Consider the following 18,194-nt stretch of genomic DNA (forward strand, 5'->3'; position numbering starts at 1 on the left):
ACATATAAGCATGAAATTTGAAAATGTTGCAATGAAAAATAGGGACTGCTATGAATTTGCGTTTGGTGTGTATTAGACCATATATTGCTGCGTATGAAATGCAGCTAACATTTTGAATTTTTCTTTAAACTTGAGAGGAGATCAGGAAAATGGATTTTATGCAGCACATTTAGTTCCAATTGCATGCATGAGAGAACCGAACATTCATAATATCCCTCATATCTCATAAACTGTTTGAGATACTGAAACAAAATTTTGGCAAATGATAGCATGTGAGGAGGGGAGTATTTTGCCATATGGTAAACATACAGAACTTTCTTATCTACAGTGATAAAGCAGAAGCTACAGTTTTTATTTTATTTTTTTTTTCAAATGAGTACTGCAATTTTTTAAGAATCAGTTTTTTTAGACAGACGGAATATTATGGCGGTGCTGTCAGTTTGTGGCTTCAGTCACAGCTAAAGAACCAAAGGCAGACTGTAATGCTGAATGGCTCTTCATGAGAACATGCCTCATCTGAGTGGGGCAACTCATATTGCATTGTGCTGCTGTTTCTTACTTTCATTTATGACCTCCCACAGTGTTCTGATACAAAGATTATATTTAAAACTTACCCTTTTCGCAGGTGATACTACAATTCTTATTGACGAATTCTCAGATACTAATCCCAAATAAACTATTAATGAATTGTTTGCTGAAATCTTACACTGGTTTTCTTCAAACTGTCTCACTCTATGCAGATAAAACCCATTATATGAGGTTTCTTAGAACACAAAGGAATCTAGAATACATCTACATAAACTGTAAATTTTTCACCACTCAAAAAGCTAAGGATTGTGATGCACCACTTAAGAAAGGTGTAAGCTACAATGCCTTTATCTGTTTTTCATCTTTTTTGTCACTGCTGCCGGCCGGTGTGGCCGTGCGGTTCTAGGCCCTTCAGTCTGGAACTGCGTGACCACTACGGCCACAGATTCGAATCCTGCCTCGGGCATGGATGTGTGTGATGTCCTTAGATTAGTTAGGTTTAAGTAGTTCTAAGTTCTAGGGGACTGATGACCACAGATGTTAAGTCCCATAGTGCTCAGAGCCATTTGAACCAATTTTGTCACTGCTAAACCTTGTAAACAGGGCAACTGCAGCTGTGACTAATCATCTTGTATTTAATCTTTTCGTTCTCAGATCACAATTGGTTTTGTGGCACTGAAAACCACTTCTTCAGGTGACACATAACTTAGCCATAAATGCTAATTTGCCCAAAACATGGAACCCAACATTTGTTGTTAGGCTAAAGAACTAAACCGCGAAATGGTGATATCAGCTGGATATAGGGCTTCAGGTCCAAAATAGACGGCGGAGCCACAACCCCAGTCTATGCGCACTCCTGGAGCACAGGGTATGGCTGCATTCTATAAATGTTAATCTCAGATTATTTCATTGTGAACTAGGATCAGCTTTGATTGGCAAAATTTTATGGAGCAAGTGAAGTCGAACTGCAGCCTTCAGTTTACAGGAACAGATTTAGTTCTGTACAAATACAAGTTGAAAAGAAGTAAATAATAAAGAAGTTGTTAACACTCCCAGACTGCTGGAATTTGAGATTTTTTTTATCTATAAGTTTAGATTATGAATAAAATCAGTGATGTGAAAAATGAGTGGAGATAACACTTGATCCCATAATAATTCTTGGAGACAGCTCTTAATTAAAGCAAAAAAGTTTAAATGCATTTCGTAGATGCTTAGTGTCACAGAAAAAAAGGGAAATTTGAACAGTCACATATATGGATTTCAACATCAGCCAATAATGGCTGAACATTTCCTACAAAAATGTTCTACAGACTTGAACAGCATTAACTATACAATTCATATTAAATTTTTAATAGCTGAGCTTGTGCTTAAACAGCTATAGCAACGCATGTTGATAGACAAAAGTAGTAAGCACATGTAAGTCAATGAGCAAAATAATGTGTATTGGCCAATACTTAAACGAAAGTGTGTCTTAACAACTCAGTGACAACATGCTGAAGTCACCCCTAGAATTTTTAAACTATAAGTTCCCATATATCTTGAGGTATCAATGAAAATCATCAGTTTTTGAAAATATAAGGTAACTGGATAGATAGAAAATCTACTCACCAAGTGGTACATGAGGAAACACATATAAGGTACCCCTTTCATAAACACTGCCAGTTCTTTTCCTTCACACCTCTTCCTTCCCCTTCAGCCCTTCTACCAGAAGAAGGAGTCACTGGCTCTGAATGCTTGCAAAGTTTAATACCTTTATATGTGTGTTCTCCTGCAGCTGATTAGTGAGTAGATTTTTTTATCTATCCAATTAAATTGCATATATCTTGATGAGTAGGTCAGTTCAAAGGTCTGAGGATATCACTACAATGCCTTGCAGATCATTGTGATGGCCAAACCAACCTTTTGGATAAACAGCTCTACATAAGCAGCATTAATTTAAAATATAGGCACCCCTTCACTTGTTTCAGAAATCAAATAACTAATGATCCTTTACATAGTCATTGGCACTGCCATATAGTATAAAACTGGCATGTCATATAAGTACAATGCCACAGAAATTTCTTTGCCCTGTAATGTTTCTGTGCTGAGATCAGCTTCAAAAGACAGGCTTATATACTTCTTACGTGTTCATAGACATAACAATTAAAAGTATTACATATTTTTGTATGTGAAGTATTGTTTTCCAGGTTAACCACATCCCTTATTAGCATTAGTTATGTCATACAGAGTGAAGCACATAAAACCGGCCCCTGCGCTGAAAGGAATATGAATGAAGAAAATCAATGTACATCATCACTTTCTTACATTTTCATTGTATAGTTTCATTATTGACTATGTAATTAACAGTTTAAGTAACAGATTTACTTTTATTAGTTTAATAAGCATATTTCAGAAAGGAATTTAAAGTCTATGTTCAAAATTTTCTCTGCCATCATCCAAGCAAAGTTATGCACATCAAAGCATGTTAAGGAAAACACTTTTCATTACTCTTTGAGGACTGTTCGAAATTTCTTCACATATGTTGTTTTTTAATCTGTCAAGTGTTCTGGGATTGCTGCTGTAGACTCTAGCCTTTAGAAATCCCCAGAGGTAAAAGTCACATGGTGACAAGTAAGGAGAGCGGGATGGTCACAAGCCCTTACTAATGGTCCTCTCTTCTGTAAAATCAGTATGTATACGAGCTAAGGACAAATCTGACGTATGAGACGTTGCCCCATCTTGCTGGAAATATGCACAACACTTTTCATTTGGAGTTAACAGAGCCAAAAATTCATTGTGGAGTTGCAAGTAAACAAGTGTGTTGACAGTTTCGTTGAAGAACAATGGTCCATTAATTCTGTTACCAGATACAGCACACCATACACCAATTTTTAAATCGTGTAACAGCTTTTGCAGTATGCCATGGGGATTCTCTGTAGCCCAGTGTCTTGTGTTTTGTGAATTAACGTAACCCAAAAGACGAAACCAAACTTCATCTGTCGTCAAAAAAGGGAGGAACGGATCAAGATGTCCCCCAGCGACATTTTCCAGCAACCAATTACAGTAATGTGTACGCTTACCCTTGTCCGCTTCTTTTACTTGCTGAACAACACTCACACGGTAAGGTTTCATTTTTAAGCCATGAAGGATGCGTTGACATGACCTGCAGGATATTCCACATTGCTGTGATAATCGTCGTGTTGACTTGTATGGACTTCTTTCAATGTGTGCCGTCACGTTTGCCACAACTTCAGTGTACATACAGTCGGTGCCTTATTTCTCTTTGAATTAACAACACTGCCTGTCGAATGCCACTTTCTTACTAGATCCTGAATCACTGATTTTGCAGGAATATTACTTTCAGGAAACTTTTCATGAAAAGTGTCATGAACAACTTTGATGGATACATATTCTTCAACAATGAACAGACGTTCTTCAATGGAGTACGGCATGGCAGTGAAGTACATGGTTTATAACGACTACTTTCCATCTGAACTACTCAGATGCTACTACTTTTGGAAGGCGGCAAAGAAACTGACAAGCTAGTGAAGCTACTCACACACGTTCGCAATCTGGTTTGGGCTGGTTTTATCTGTGCCTCTCTATATTACACAATGCTCTTTGTTTGGGACTATTCTATATGATTCACATACACTATGTGATCAAACATATCCAGACATACCCAAAAACATACATTTTTCATATTAGGTGCACTTTGCTGCCAGGTACTCCATACCAGCGACCTCAGCAGTCATTAGACATCATGAGAGAGCAGAACAGGTCACTCCACGGAACTCGTGGACAATGAATGTGGTCAGGTGATTGGGTGTCACTTATGTCATAAGTCTGTATGCGAGATTTCCACACTCCTAAACATCCATAGGTCAACTGTTCCCGATGTGATAGCAAAGGGGAAACGTGAAGGGACACATACAGCACAAAAACATACAGGCCAACTTCGTCTGTTGACTGACAGAGAGAGCCGACAGTTGAAGAGTGCCATAATGTGTAATAGGCAGACATCTATTCAGATCATCACACGGGAATTCCAAGCTGCATCAGGATCCACTGCAAGTACTATGACAATTGGGTGGGAGGTGAGAAAACTATGATTTCACAGTCGAGTGGCTGCTTGTAAGCCACATATCACGCAGGTAAATGCCAAGCGACGCCTCGCTTGGTGTAAGGAGTGTAAACAATGGACGATTGAACAGTGGAAAAACGTTGTGTGGAGTGACAAATCATGGTACACAATGTGGTAATCCGATGGCTGGATGTGGGTATGGCGAATGCCCGGTGAACGTCGCCTGCCAGCATGTGTAGTGCCAACAGTAAAATTCGGAGGCAATGGTGTGGTCGTGTTTTTCATGCAGGGGGCTTGCACCCCTTGTTGTTTTGCGTGGCACTATCACCTTCTTCCTCCCCATTGTTGAAGAGCAATTTGGACAGGGCGATTGCATCTTTCAACACGATCAAGCACCTGTTCATAATGCACCGCCTGTGGCGGAGTGGTTACACGTCAATAACATCCCTGTAATGGGCTGACTTGCACAGAGTTCTGACCTGAATCCTACAGAACACCTTTGGGATGTTTTGGAATGCCAGCTTCATGCCAGGCCTCTCCGACCAACATTGATACCTCCCCTCAGTGCTGCACTCCATGAAGAATGGGCTGCCATTCCCCAAGAAACATTCTAGCACCTGATTGAACGTTTGCCTGTGAGAATGGAAGCTGTCATCGAGGCTAAGAGTGGGCCAACACCATACTGAATTCCAGCATTACCAATGGAGGGCGCCACTAACTTGTAAGTCATTTTCAGGCAGGTGTCCAGATACTTTTGATCACATAGTGTATGTTTTGTGTCACACTTGGGCAAATATTTTTCAAATTTGGCGTATAATTTGTAGACTAATAGTTTTCTTTAAATTGCCATTGATAAACTGAGTTCAATATAATACCAATCACAAGTGGTGTATAATGATACGTGAATGATTTCATATGTGTTACAACCTGAAACCAGGTCATATTGTTGTCAGGTCAAGCAAAGATTGGGGGTGAGTGATCCTGTGGAGTGCCAGGGCACTAATGAAATGTCATTCAATCAAAAATATACTGGCGAGAGTTTTACAGTCACTTCATCTTCTCCCAGCACTGATTAGCAGAGACTGCACTGAGGCTTCATCCACGGAAGATTGGTCCAGCCCCCATCCTCAGTCAGTCACTGCTGTGGCTACCAGGACCAAGGCTTGCAGATCAGAAGTCCCCACCATGGCCGGATGGCAGTGGACTTGTAGTAGTGGACTCCAAGTTGGTCTACTGAGCAAAGTATATCCGAGTTTAAGGTATTGTTTGAAACTGTTGTTTTGGACTGGCAGTTTCTGTAACAGGTTCTCTGGGCGAAACAGCAGAGGGTGTGTCAACTCGGTTACTGTTGTACCTGTAGCTCTTGCTGGTAAGCAAAAAGTTGTTCCATGTGGCTTTTCTTTTATGTGGTTGTTGGGCTGTTTTTGAACCCACTGTTTTGGTACATCATCTGAACTTCATATTTAAAACAAAAGATTCCCTTACATTTTCTCAAACCACACTTTTTAAGATTACATTTACACACAAACGACTTTCAGTTCTGCTGCATACAAAATACTAGTCCATAAATCTAATTACCTCTCCAATCTTGCAGCTGCTTACAGATTGACTACGCCTTGTAATTCCATGCCACTTTATACCTCTCCTTCTCAAAACCAATCTCCTTGTGCTCTTGCGATATGTCTTACTTGCAACTGTCTCCTTCAGATAAAGCAATGTCTCCCCAGGTTACACTGTACTTTTAAGAGAAATTACAAAATGTTTTCTCTTACCCTCATTACCTGTAACATTGTAAGTATCTTCAAATTCACTCTAATTCTCAAACAAACATTCCTGAAAGGATTCAATCATGATGGCTCAAGCACACATTCCTCAAAGGATTCAGTCATGTTGGCTTGATCATTAGCCTTACAGGCACCTTTCCCCCTTCTTCTCTTCCCCCCTCACCTCCTTGGAGAAGGCAGCACCACCCCAAGTTGTCCTGCACCCTTCAGAAATCAATGAATCTGTACTTTGTCATTATCCACAACATTCACAACACAAATGACTTCATCAATAGCTCTCTGTGTGTTCTCCATAGCATCTACTTTAATATCACCATATGCAGTTCCATTCCGCATTACGCAAAAATCAGTGGCACTTGTACTTCACTGTACATCTCGTCCAGACTTGAAAGCCTTGAAACAACAACCATTGTCACCCAATGGCATAGATACTAGAGCACCTAAATCAATATCATCTATGTTGCCACTCACACATTCATTTACTTCAGTACAGCCCACATTTACTTCATTTGGCACTACACCTCTTCAGACACCACAGATTCACAAGATACTGAAGCTGATACCTCAACACTACTTCCTGTAAGTATGTCAAACCATTCACATGTGTCTGCACAGTGGCACTGACATCAGCTTCATCTTCTAATATCCTCATTCATCAAATCAGCTACACAGTCATCCTCTTCTATTGTACTAACAACTGACACTTACGTGCTCCGGGCCACGATGAACGAATTCACGTACCTTGTTACTCACATTGCCGAGCAATGGCAGAGCTTGTGTAGAACGCATTTCCCCTGCTAGGTGTGTACAGCGCAGCTCATTGGCAGATCAGCACTGCCTATGCAGTCGACCTGGCTTGTTCTGTTCATATACAGTGATTGTTTTTCTTAGCACTGTTTTGTTCTTGTTTCACTTTTTTTAAAGGCATGTTTAACTGAACAATGTGCAGCTATGAAATTTTGTTTTCTACTCAGTAAAAATGCTACTGAATCTGTTTTAATGTTGAAAACAGCTTACCAAGATGGTGTTATGGGAAAAACTAAAGTGTTTTAGTGAGGTGCTCGATTTAAAAACGACGACATGTCAAATGATGACAAACCTCATTCTACAAAATTGTTAAGGCTTTCGTGGTCACTTGTTGACACACTGCCTATTGGCTTCTGTCTTGAGTTCTTCGGCCGACGTTCATCTAATGATTTTACTGGCGTTTTGCCAGTTTCTTTTGTGGTGAATGGTGTGCATGATTTTTCATGATACACAAGTGGTCCTGAAAAATCATGCACACCAAGTGTAAAGGTATTAACAAAAAGAAACAAACTATTGTTTGAACTAAATATCCACATAATTTTGTAATCATTTAGTAGAAATATTCACATTACAGATTAAATAAAACGGAAATCCACTGATGATGGCACAATGGTGGTGAAACACGTTTGCGTACTTGGAAAAAACGGTGTGCCGCATAACTGGTGGACCTCACATCTACAATCATCCAGAGAAGTTGATAAATCCTCAGATGTTTTTGCAGAAACAGGAGTAATGAGACTAGGTACGTTAACTATGATTTTGGTATTCCCTCCTTGTGCTTGCATCAAGCCCAGTTGCTGCACATAATGGTTCTAGTTCCATTTGCATTTCTTTGTTAGCCAGGCTCCACTCTCATTTATCCTAAAGTAACATGGCTACTTGATTTTTCAAAACCTCAACAGTTCAACTCAAAATTATGAAACATGCTTCTGGCTATTGTGTAGCCTCCATTTTGAACTACACTTCAGAAAAAGCGGGGTCCGTTTAAACCAATATAGTATCAATAAACAAAAGTAACTACATTAATCTTTCCTATGTATCATAGACCAGCAAGATTCACTGAACTGCTGTGCTCCATGGCCAAACTGTTTCCAAGTTTCACATGTTGCTGGCACTGCCTTAATATACAAAACTGGCACCTAGTCAGTGATAAATATTATTCCTTACAGCTACCTCTAAACTGTGATAGGTCTACAGGCTCTTGTGGCCTATACAATGTCACTTTCAAGTTACTATGCAGGTTCTTCTGACTCAACATAGCCCCATCAGGCACCCAGTATGTAGGATGCAATTCTCCTGGTACCACTCAGCATGTCATAACCACTTTCTGTCACGAATGTAGTGTGCCAGAACCACTGCTGACACTAATGTTATGTGTCAGGCCCACTTCTAGATGCCAGTGTTACAACCAGAGGCAGTGCCATGTTGTTATCAGGAGGAATTTATTGATGGAAGTTTTACAATCAGTCCATCTTCTTCCTAGCGCTGACTAGTAGTGATCACACTGAGCCCATAATGCTTGAAAGTGCATGTAGTTTTGTTATGGTACAGCAGTCTATCAGCTCCACACTGTTGTTGAAGCGCTGAATCAGTTGGCTTTCCTCTCGCTTCGTCTGATGAAACGAGCTCCTAGCTTGTTTGTACTTTGGACCTCCTTGTCGATGCTCTCTTACGACATCATTGCATAGCCCACACACATGCCGCAATTAGTGGGACCTCTATCCATTTCTAATACAATTTTATTCATGCACTTACTTACTGCTCTATTGGGCAGCATATGGTACAAGCAAATCTACCATCATAAGTAATCCTTTAACACACTTCTCCATAAACAAAAGCTCAAATTTCGCATACAACTTTAAAAGGTACAACATGAAAAGGTTTTTTGAATTAATAAAGCTGTACAAGTTGATAACTGCCAAAGTTAGCTTCATTTTTCTAAATATATACATAGAAGTTATTCCAAATTTTTATTAGCTGTATAAGAAAATGTTTAACTCACGTGCTAATTGTCTGTGTGGCAACTGGCATGGTAACTGACATCTTCAACAATGGTTGCAAATCCCTTGTCCCTGTAGAAAAATACATGTACCCATTATTCATAGTGTGTCTGGTTTGTCATATTTATGTACATTGTAATGAACAAGTGAGGGATTCAAGTAAAAATGAACATTCTGATATAGATTTTGTTACTTATTGAAGGATATTAGTCAAGCAGAGAACCATATGATAAAATTAACTGTATTCCTATGGCAGTACAAAGTGATACATAGTTATTTGCAAGAAGAAGAAGAAGAAGAAGAAGAAGAAAGTTTGCAAGGGTGAAATTGGAAATACGATTTTAAAAAAAATGAAAGAGCTTGAAATATGGAATTGAATAACTGTAGGGCCTATGTCTAAAAAAGAGGAGACCGGCCAGGGCAAGAGGCAAAAATGAGTAGGATACTGTTAATAAGAGGAACTGAGCAGTGGAATCAGAAATAAATGCAAGCAAGACAGAGGAGCAGCTAAAGATGTGTCTAGCTACAATGAAATTTCTTCTTCTTTTTCTGATTAGAAGTAAGTTCAGAAAATATTCATTTCAATGAATGGTGTCTCATTTACAAATCACACAAACAAAGCAAAGAAAAATCATACAAACAAAATTGAAACAATCTCTTAAAATATGAAAATCTCTATACTGCCAATAGGGGCCAACTTTCCTACTCTACTCTGGCCTAAATAAACATGGCATCCCAGAAAATGTGATACACGCACAGAGCAACAATAGGATCTCTTTTGAGGATGGTGGAGGGGGAGAGGTGGAGAGTGTAGATACTGGAACATGTATTTCACGTATTTTACATCAGAATATACATGGTCCTTGTCACAAACAGATAAAGCTGTTATGGTTAAAATCAATTCCCAGATCAACGTATTATGTTTGCACTCTTCAAGAAAGTAAATGTGGAGATGTTAAATAATTACCGTAAGATCCTACTATTGCCCTGTATTCTTTCTGCAAGGCTGCATCTAGCAAAATAGGTAAGGTTCTGGCCAGACAAGACATAAACCAATTTTTGACTGATCAAAAAGAGAAAAAGAGGATCTGCAGCCAGTTAAGGACAGTCTTGGTCTCAGGATCTGAGGAATTTGTAACATGTCTTATAAGTTCAGAAGCTGTCACTCAATCTACACAGTTTCTAAATGCTGTGTAGAACACCAATGGCCTAATGAAAATGGTGAAATGCAAAAAATCGGTGGTTGCTGAGCATGGCCTCACAAATGAATATACAATTATGTTTGATGAACAAATAACTGTTTCGTGCATCACCTTACTAGAATCTGTCATCAAAGAGCATGGAGATCATAATGTGAACAATAAATATGACAGTAGCTGTCATCTAAGTGCATGGAAGCAAGCTTCCAACACTGAGACACTATAGAGAATTTTATCAAGTTGTTCAGATTCCAGTAATGCTAGTAGCTTCACCTGCATCAACACAATCTCTGGCAGTTGTTCCTGACAAAGATAATGGAGATTATCACTGAAAGCTAACATTTTTAATCTAATCAAATGCAGTGAGAATACCAACAACACTCCCTTGTAAACTACACTTCCTCCCCAGTCCCTGTCCTATCCTAGCGTGTGCTTTATCTCTAATGACTTTGTTGATAATGAACTGTCAAATCCAAATTTTCCTTCATTTGTAAATTCTCAGATTCAGTACACACCAATCTGCCAAGTTATTTTGTTGCATCTTAAATTCACTTCAAAAAATTCTCGTAAATATCTAGTGTTTGTTCACAGTTAAATTCTTAAATTCATTTCCAGTACTGGATCTCAGAATGTCTCCATATAAGTCTCAACATGATCGTGTGCAGTTCTTTCCCCATAACACACTCTTAATTGCATTCAACAATGGTTTCACAATGGCAATCCAGATGTTAACATCTTAATATTTCTCCAACATATTTAATTTTCCAGCTCTATATTTATGTCTACAATGTGAAATGATATTTATTCATCTTGTGATATAGAATATATTAAAAACAAAGATTCCATGACTTACCAAACAGGAAAGTGCTGGTAGATAGGCACAATAAAAAAAAACAAAAACACACACACAAACACACACACAAAATTTCAAGCTTTTGCAACCCACACAAAATTTCAAGCTTTTGCAACCCACGGTTGCTTCGTCAGGAAAGAATGCCTCTGCACTTCCGCCTCGACTGACATCTCTGCCCAAACTCTTTGCCTTTAAATATATCTACTTGTGTCTGTATATGTGTGGATGGATATGTGTGTGCACGAGTGTATACCTGTCCTTTTTTCCCCCTAACGTAAGTCTTTCCACTCCCGGGATTGGAATGACTCCTTACCCTCTCCTTTCATCTTTCCCTCTCCTGACGAAGCAACCATGGGTTGTGAAAGCTTGAAATTTTGTGTGTGTGTGTGTGTGTGTGTGTGTGTGTGTGTGTGTGTGTGTGTGTGTGGTCTTTTTTTTTTTTTTTTTTTTTTTTTTTTTTTTTTTTTTTTTTTTTTTTTGTGCCTATCTACCAGCGCTTTCCCGTTTGGTAAGTCATGGAATCTTTGTTTTTAATATATTTTTCCCATGTGGAATATTTCTTTCTATTTTATTTGTGATACAGAATCTTCTATAAAGTTTCACGATATGAAAATTTTAGGATAAATACAAAAGTTTACTTTATTTCATGTAAGTTTCTAAGATATAGTTATGCAAATACTTATTATAGTTTTCAGTGCACAAAAAATATGTAATTTCCTTTTCCAAACTGTGAAAATGTCCTCACCTAGTTCTTCAATAGAACAACACTTTTCCACCAGAAGAGCTTACAATGTACTGTGCTTCATGTTCAATATATTACTGCCTCTCATTTTATTCTAATATCTATAAATAAAAATCAATTGCCACATGTATGGAAGATCAGCCCTTGAGAACGGCTTGAACGATTTGGCTGATTTATTTTTTGTTGTGTTCATAATTGTCAGAACAAGATTTGTATGAATGAAAATTTTGGAAAACGCTCCAGAAAAGTCGGAAATATGAATGTTATTTTTGTACTAAAATCTCAATGAAAGAAATATAATGGCCAGTTTGATAGTTCTGCTGTCACGTTTTCATAACCAAAAAAATACGTTCAGTCCGACATGTCTGCTCTCGCATGTTTTCATAATTACAACAAATTCCACATTGAATATTGATATTTTGGGAAAATAAATACAATTAAAAGTAATATTTAAGTGTTTTATCAATGGTGATAATATCTTTGGTGTGTTGCAAAGATTTAATTGATGTCACTTCATGGTAATTTGGTGTGTTGCGATTTCAGTTTGTGGTTTATTTCTTTGGAAAAAATGCCACCAGTGAGACGTCAAAATATCAGTTGGTGTACACACAATGCAAGCATGATCGTCAAGTCAATTAGACTGACAAAGATCTTGAACAGCTTTTGGAGGCCAGTCGAATAGGAATTTCTCAAGCACGATTCATTATGACTCTGCAAAAATTAATTCCAATTTATTTCATTTCAATAACTTCATTACAGGATATAGGTTCCATCCTTTTGCAAACACAATTTTTTTTTCTTTTTACCCATTTTTGGGTAAAAAGAAAAAACCAGTGTGTTTGCAAAAAAGGGGGAAACTACATCCTATAATTTAACTGCAAACATGGAAAGAAAGAAAGAGCTGCAAATCCAAAAGATCAATAAACTCATATTCTTACTGAAACTGGTCTTTAATTCACACAGATTCAAGGAAATATTTGGTTGAACGAATCCTTTCTTGACTGACTGAATGGCTGGCTGACTGACAACACACAGCCTAAACCACTGGATACATAGACATATATAACAAACATTTCCCATTAAATCAGCTGATGCTAAGCTGTGCTGTGAAAATGTGCTGTTCCGTTATCTTTTAACAGAAAACAGGAAAGTTGTGTTTATGGCTGACACAATAATCCTATCTGTTTGCAGATTAACTACTATGGTAAATACTGTCATTAATGGCACTATCCTCACAGATCCAGAAGCTGGAAAGGTCTCTCTCATACCCCGGGTACTAATGAATCCCATTCATTTCGACTTCCAGTCCCAATCAAGGTTCCATTTGCAGTAACAATATATAAGTTCAGAGAGAGGAGGAAAGAATAGATGGACAGCAAAGGGGGAGGAAATGGATATAAAGAAGGGGAAGAGGGATATGGACAGAGAGGTAAGAGAGGACGAGATAGACACAGCGATGGGGAGAAGGATATTAGGACGTATATCCAATCCCATGCGTAAGTAGCAATTGGGAAGCATTGCCGGGTTCCCTAGTTTTATTCTAAATTTTTAAATCTATGTACTCTGGTGTTTGGGCATAGAGCTTTAAACAGTGTTCCACAAGCTGCGACATAGTCAAAAATTGAACAGTGATCTGAAAATAAAATAAACTTCCCTTATTTCACATTTATGGTCACAAATTTTTATGTCCGCAGACTGCCAGTTTCAGTCAGCAATGACCATATTTATATCTGTTTTATAAAAACTGGAGCCATAGTGTTATCGTCAAATGCTGAACACAAAATCAGCGCCAGCATTGTCAAACTTATTTAATAGTATACACAATAGTCATCTCGTGGGCAAGACCTACTGTTCAAAACAAACTGCTATACAGTAACCACAAAATGGTTGTGTTGCTAGTTCCAAAGATGTTGCTACTGTCACAGTAGTGACATCTGTCACAGTAGCAACATCTGACAAACTTGCAACACAACCATTTTGTGGCTACTGTATGGCAGTTTCTTTTGAACAGCAGTGCTGCTGACAAGACGATTCTTGTGTATATTATTATTTATATAAGTTTGACAATGCTAGTGCTGATTTTATGTTCAGCATTTGATGATGCCACTATGGCTCCAGTATATCAGGACATGTTTTTATAAAACAGATTTGAAGATGGTCAATGCTGACCGAAACCGGCAGTCTGAGGACATAAAAATTTGTGTTCATGGACGTGAAATAAAGGAAATTTATTTAAACAGTGTGTTGAAAGTTTCAACTCATCTTTGTGGTAAGTGTTGTAGTTGTGGTGGAAACGGGTAAAGTGTCAGGTCTGTGTTGGTTTTCATATGTGAAAATAAACACCTCATACGAGATGGAATCCAAAATTTTCGGGACTGGTGCTGCCATCTGGAAAGTAAGAGTAGTAGTTCTTTGCACCACTAGGTGGCAAGAGCTGCATATCTGATGAGTCAGTGAGCGGAGTGGCATTCAGCTTGGAGGACTGGCATTCAGCTGGGAGGACGCATTGCATGTCCACAGTGTTTTCCATAATACTCTGTGTTTGGTATGTGGCGATTTTACGATGGATCTGCAAACAGAACAGCGCGTGTGTATCAAAATTCTGTGTGAATCTCAGCAAAAGTGCTATGGAGACCCTTACAATGATTCAAGAAGTGTTTGGGGGACAGAGCTTGAGCCGTACGCATGTGTTTGAGTGGCATGATTGGTTCAGGGCTGGCCGTACAGACGTCGAAGATGATGCTCACACTGGAGAGCACGATCATCATTTTCTTTGATACCACCCAACCAAACAGTGAATTATGTATACTACTGTGACGTTTTGCAAAGGCTCTGTGAAAACGTGCGGCGATGTTGGCCCGAACTTTGGCGTCATGGGAACTGGCCGCTGCATCACGAAAACACGCCCTGTCACGTGTCCGTGCTCACCAGGACCTTTTTGGCAAAAAACAACATGGCGGTTGTACCCAACCCACCATACTCGGCAGATTTGGCATCCTGCGACTTCGTGCTATTCCCAAAACTGAAACTCAAGTTGGAAGGACATCGGTTCGACACTCTAGAGAGGATACGGGATGCATCACTGACAGTGATATACACCCTCAAAGAACAGGACTTCCAGAAAACATTTGACGAGTGGCAGAAGCGCTGGGACTGGTGTGTACATGCGGATGGGAACTACTTCGAGGGTGATGGTAACCTTTAGTACAAAGGTAAGGTTTTCAACAGATGGCAGCACTAGTCCTGAATATTTTGGATAGCACCTCATATGCATAAAGGGAGGGAATGGATAGCATTTTTAAATTTTTTAACTGTGGCAAACAGGGTTCACATTGTTTGGTAACACACATATTCCTAATTATTTTCTTGAGACATTTGCTAGATTTCCTCAGATTACACCATAATGACTAACTGACTCAAAGTGGCAGTGGTAGACTGTCTCTCTGGTGTCCATGCTTTTGGCACTTGATAAAATAGACATTGCAAATCCTAAGCTTTTCAGATTGTTTACTAAGTAGTAAAAGTGTCCCTTCCAATTTAAATTTTTATCAAGATTAAGGTCTAAAAACTTTACGTGCTTTGTTTTTGTAGTATCCTGACCATAGCAAGTTATTTTTATTTCACTCCATTCTTATGACATAGTTTGAAATTGCACCATTTTGGTTATAGTTACATTAAGTTTTAGTCTATTGTGATGGAACAACGAGTCAATTTTTTTAAAGTATTTCTCGCACTTTCTGGGATTCTTTCAGGCACCTCATTTTGAATTGGAATTCATATATCATCAGCAAATAAAACTGAATGAACATCAATAACAAGTGGTAGGTCTTTTATGTAGAAGAGAAGCTGATAGGTACCCAATATCAAACCCTCTGAGACTCCTTGGGAAATAGTTTTCCATTTTGAGGAATAATTGCTTGAATTTGAAGATACAATTACTCTCTATCTGTGATCAGTGAACCACTGTAAAGCACTTTTCCTGATTCTATATATCTGTAATCTATGTACAAGTAAGGAGTAGTTCACTGAGCATTCAACAACCATCTTATGGAGGCAGGCAGAGGGTACTTCAGAAACATACTCATGTCGCACTTCCCTGTTGCATCATGAATAATGCATGGGAAGAATGACTCTCAGTAAGTCTCTGTTTGCACTCTAATTTCAATGGTTTTGGCTGTGGATGCACAGATCAAGTTTTGATGCGAGAGCAGTCACAAGGGTCATAAAACATATCACAAGGAAAATTTTAGGAGTGACATCAAATCTGGGCTGGATTTTGTGTAGGAAGTACAAAAGGACAAGAACTACTGTTTTCAGATGGAGAAGAATAATGGATATGATTAGTCATTTCACTGCATGAATTCAGAAAAAACACACAGTATCACCCTGACTTCGAGACATCAAATCTTCTGCCATGGCTATGATATTCTATTAAATGCAGGTACTGTACTTAACTGGTACATGTTTTAATTATTGAAGCAAGCCACCTGTTCTCAAAGAACATAAATCAATGTAAAAGAAGACAACTTGAAATTAAGTGAAGTAAAAGCTGAATTTGATACCTAGTTAAGAGCAAAAGTACTACATAAGATGTGAAATTTCTAAGAGCAAAGATCTGAAAACCATCATCAACTAATGGCTTATGGTCCCATGAACTCATGGACACCTCCTCAGGGTAACCAACGCAAATGTTAACAAGGAAAGAAGTAGTCTTATATCGGTAACAAACATCTAAATTCTTCTCCACAACACACAATTTCTACATGTATTAAATTTAAAATGGAAATTTAAATTACAAATTAGATATTTATTTCAAGACAACCAAAAAACTTACTGCCATTATTTATCATGCCAGACAGGAGTGATGCACTCTGCAGCCAACTTTCTGGGGGTTCCCTTTGTTCCACTGCTATTTCTTCTTCCACGCGCTGCTTTTCTATTAAATCCACTTCATCTGTTGCTTTTACAACCTGTAAACCCGAACTATATATTGTAACATTTTCCACATGACATAGTAAAACAAATGATTATCTGACACAAATTCCATATCCAAATAGCCTCAAAGACAACTGATTTCTCATTATTATTAAGATCTTAAAAATTCTTAAATTACAGTATAGCACAACAAGACAAAGAAATCAACACGCACCTAACCCTTTTTTTTTTTTATATATAACTAATACTGTCGCACATCATATCTGTTTACTTTTTGTCGGTTTATTCAAATAATTCCTTTAATTGCTTCAAGCCTTCAAAAATTAAAAAAATGGTATACAACAAACTTAATTATCTAAAAGTTATAGTATTTCAAGTTATTATGATTAGTTGTGCTTTCAGCATTACTTAGCTCAATAATGTTTAGGGTTTCAGCCATTTTGCATTCATCAGTTACGACTCCTGTACGTCTTTACAAATACAGTACCTCTGTTTCTACAATTAACCTTTACTTTTGTAAAGTATATACAAGCCATTACATATCTGATAGTGATGATTTAAATACCACAAGTATGATACAGGCTACTGCATCCAAAGCATCAGAGGGTTATCAGTGAAAGAGCCTCTGCACACCACATAAACAAATGAGTGTCTGTCATAATAATTACTGACAATGTTAATTAGATTCTATTATATATGAGCTTATAAATGACTAAAGATCTTATTGTGCATAACAGAACTATTAATTTAAAAAAGGCTATTCAGGATACCAGTAGGGAATATTGGCATATGACCCACAGTCTGATGTAATGTTGGCATTTACAGTACACTAAACCCTAATCTTCCTTCTTTTCTTCTTTCTGGTGAATGCTGTTTCACTATGACACACTGTTAACAACATTTTTGATTATTCAACCATCTTCTCTTACGAGGGCACACTGTGTGTGTGTGTGTGTGTGTGTGTGTGTGTGTGTGTGTCTGTGTCTGTATGTGTGTGTGTGTGTGTGTGAGAGAGAGAGAGAGAGAGAGAGAGAGAGAGAGAGAGAGAGAGAGAGAGAGAGAGAATTTAATTTGAAATAGGTGTTACATTCTGATTAAAACTACTTGATGCATGATGTTTGTTACATGGTATTAAAACACTTTCACGTCAGCTGTCTGCTGTGCCTTGGTTAAGACTCAGACAGTATGCAGTTTTGCCTGCTCCAGCCAGCAACAGTTAAAAGGGCTGTCAGCAGTGTCCACTAACAGATTATGAGTGTACAGTACACTATCCGAAACCTGAA

The 18,194-nt window shown here is 38.2% G+C and overlaps 1 protein-coding gene across 3 annotated transcripts in view; it reads right to left on the reverse strand.

Moving 5' to 3' along the window:
• The window catches only part of LOC126092135 (uncharacterized), a 255,965-nt gene that overhangs the window by 69,533 nt on the left and 168,238 nt on the right, over positions 1–18,194 (reverse strand). For all 3 annotated transcript variants that reach the window (XM_049907592.1, XM_049907593.1, XM_049907595.1), the window contains exons 14-15: positions 16,811–16,946; positions 9,185–9,254 (exon numbers count right to left, since the gene is read on the reverse strand). In XM_049907592.1, the coding sequence (XP_049763549.1) occupies positions 9,185–9,254; positions 16,811–16,946 (206 nt within the window). The remainder of the gene's footprint in view (positions 1–9,184; positions 9,255–16,810; positions 16,947–18,194) is intronic.

The sequence above is a fragment of the Schistocerca cancellata genome, chromosome 7, assembly GCF_023864275.1.
Source record: "Schistocerca cancellata isolate TAMUIC-IGC-003103 chromosome 7, iqSchCanc2.1, whole genome shotgun sequence".
NCBI classification, from domain to species: domain Eukaryota; kingdom Metazoa; phylum Arthropoda; class Insecta; order Orthoptera; family Acrididae; genus Schistocerca; species Schistocerca cancellata.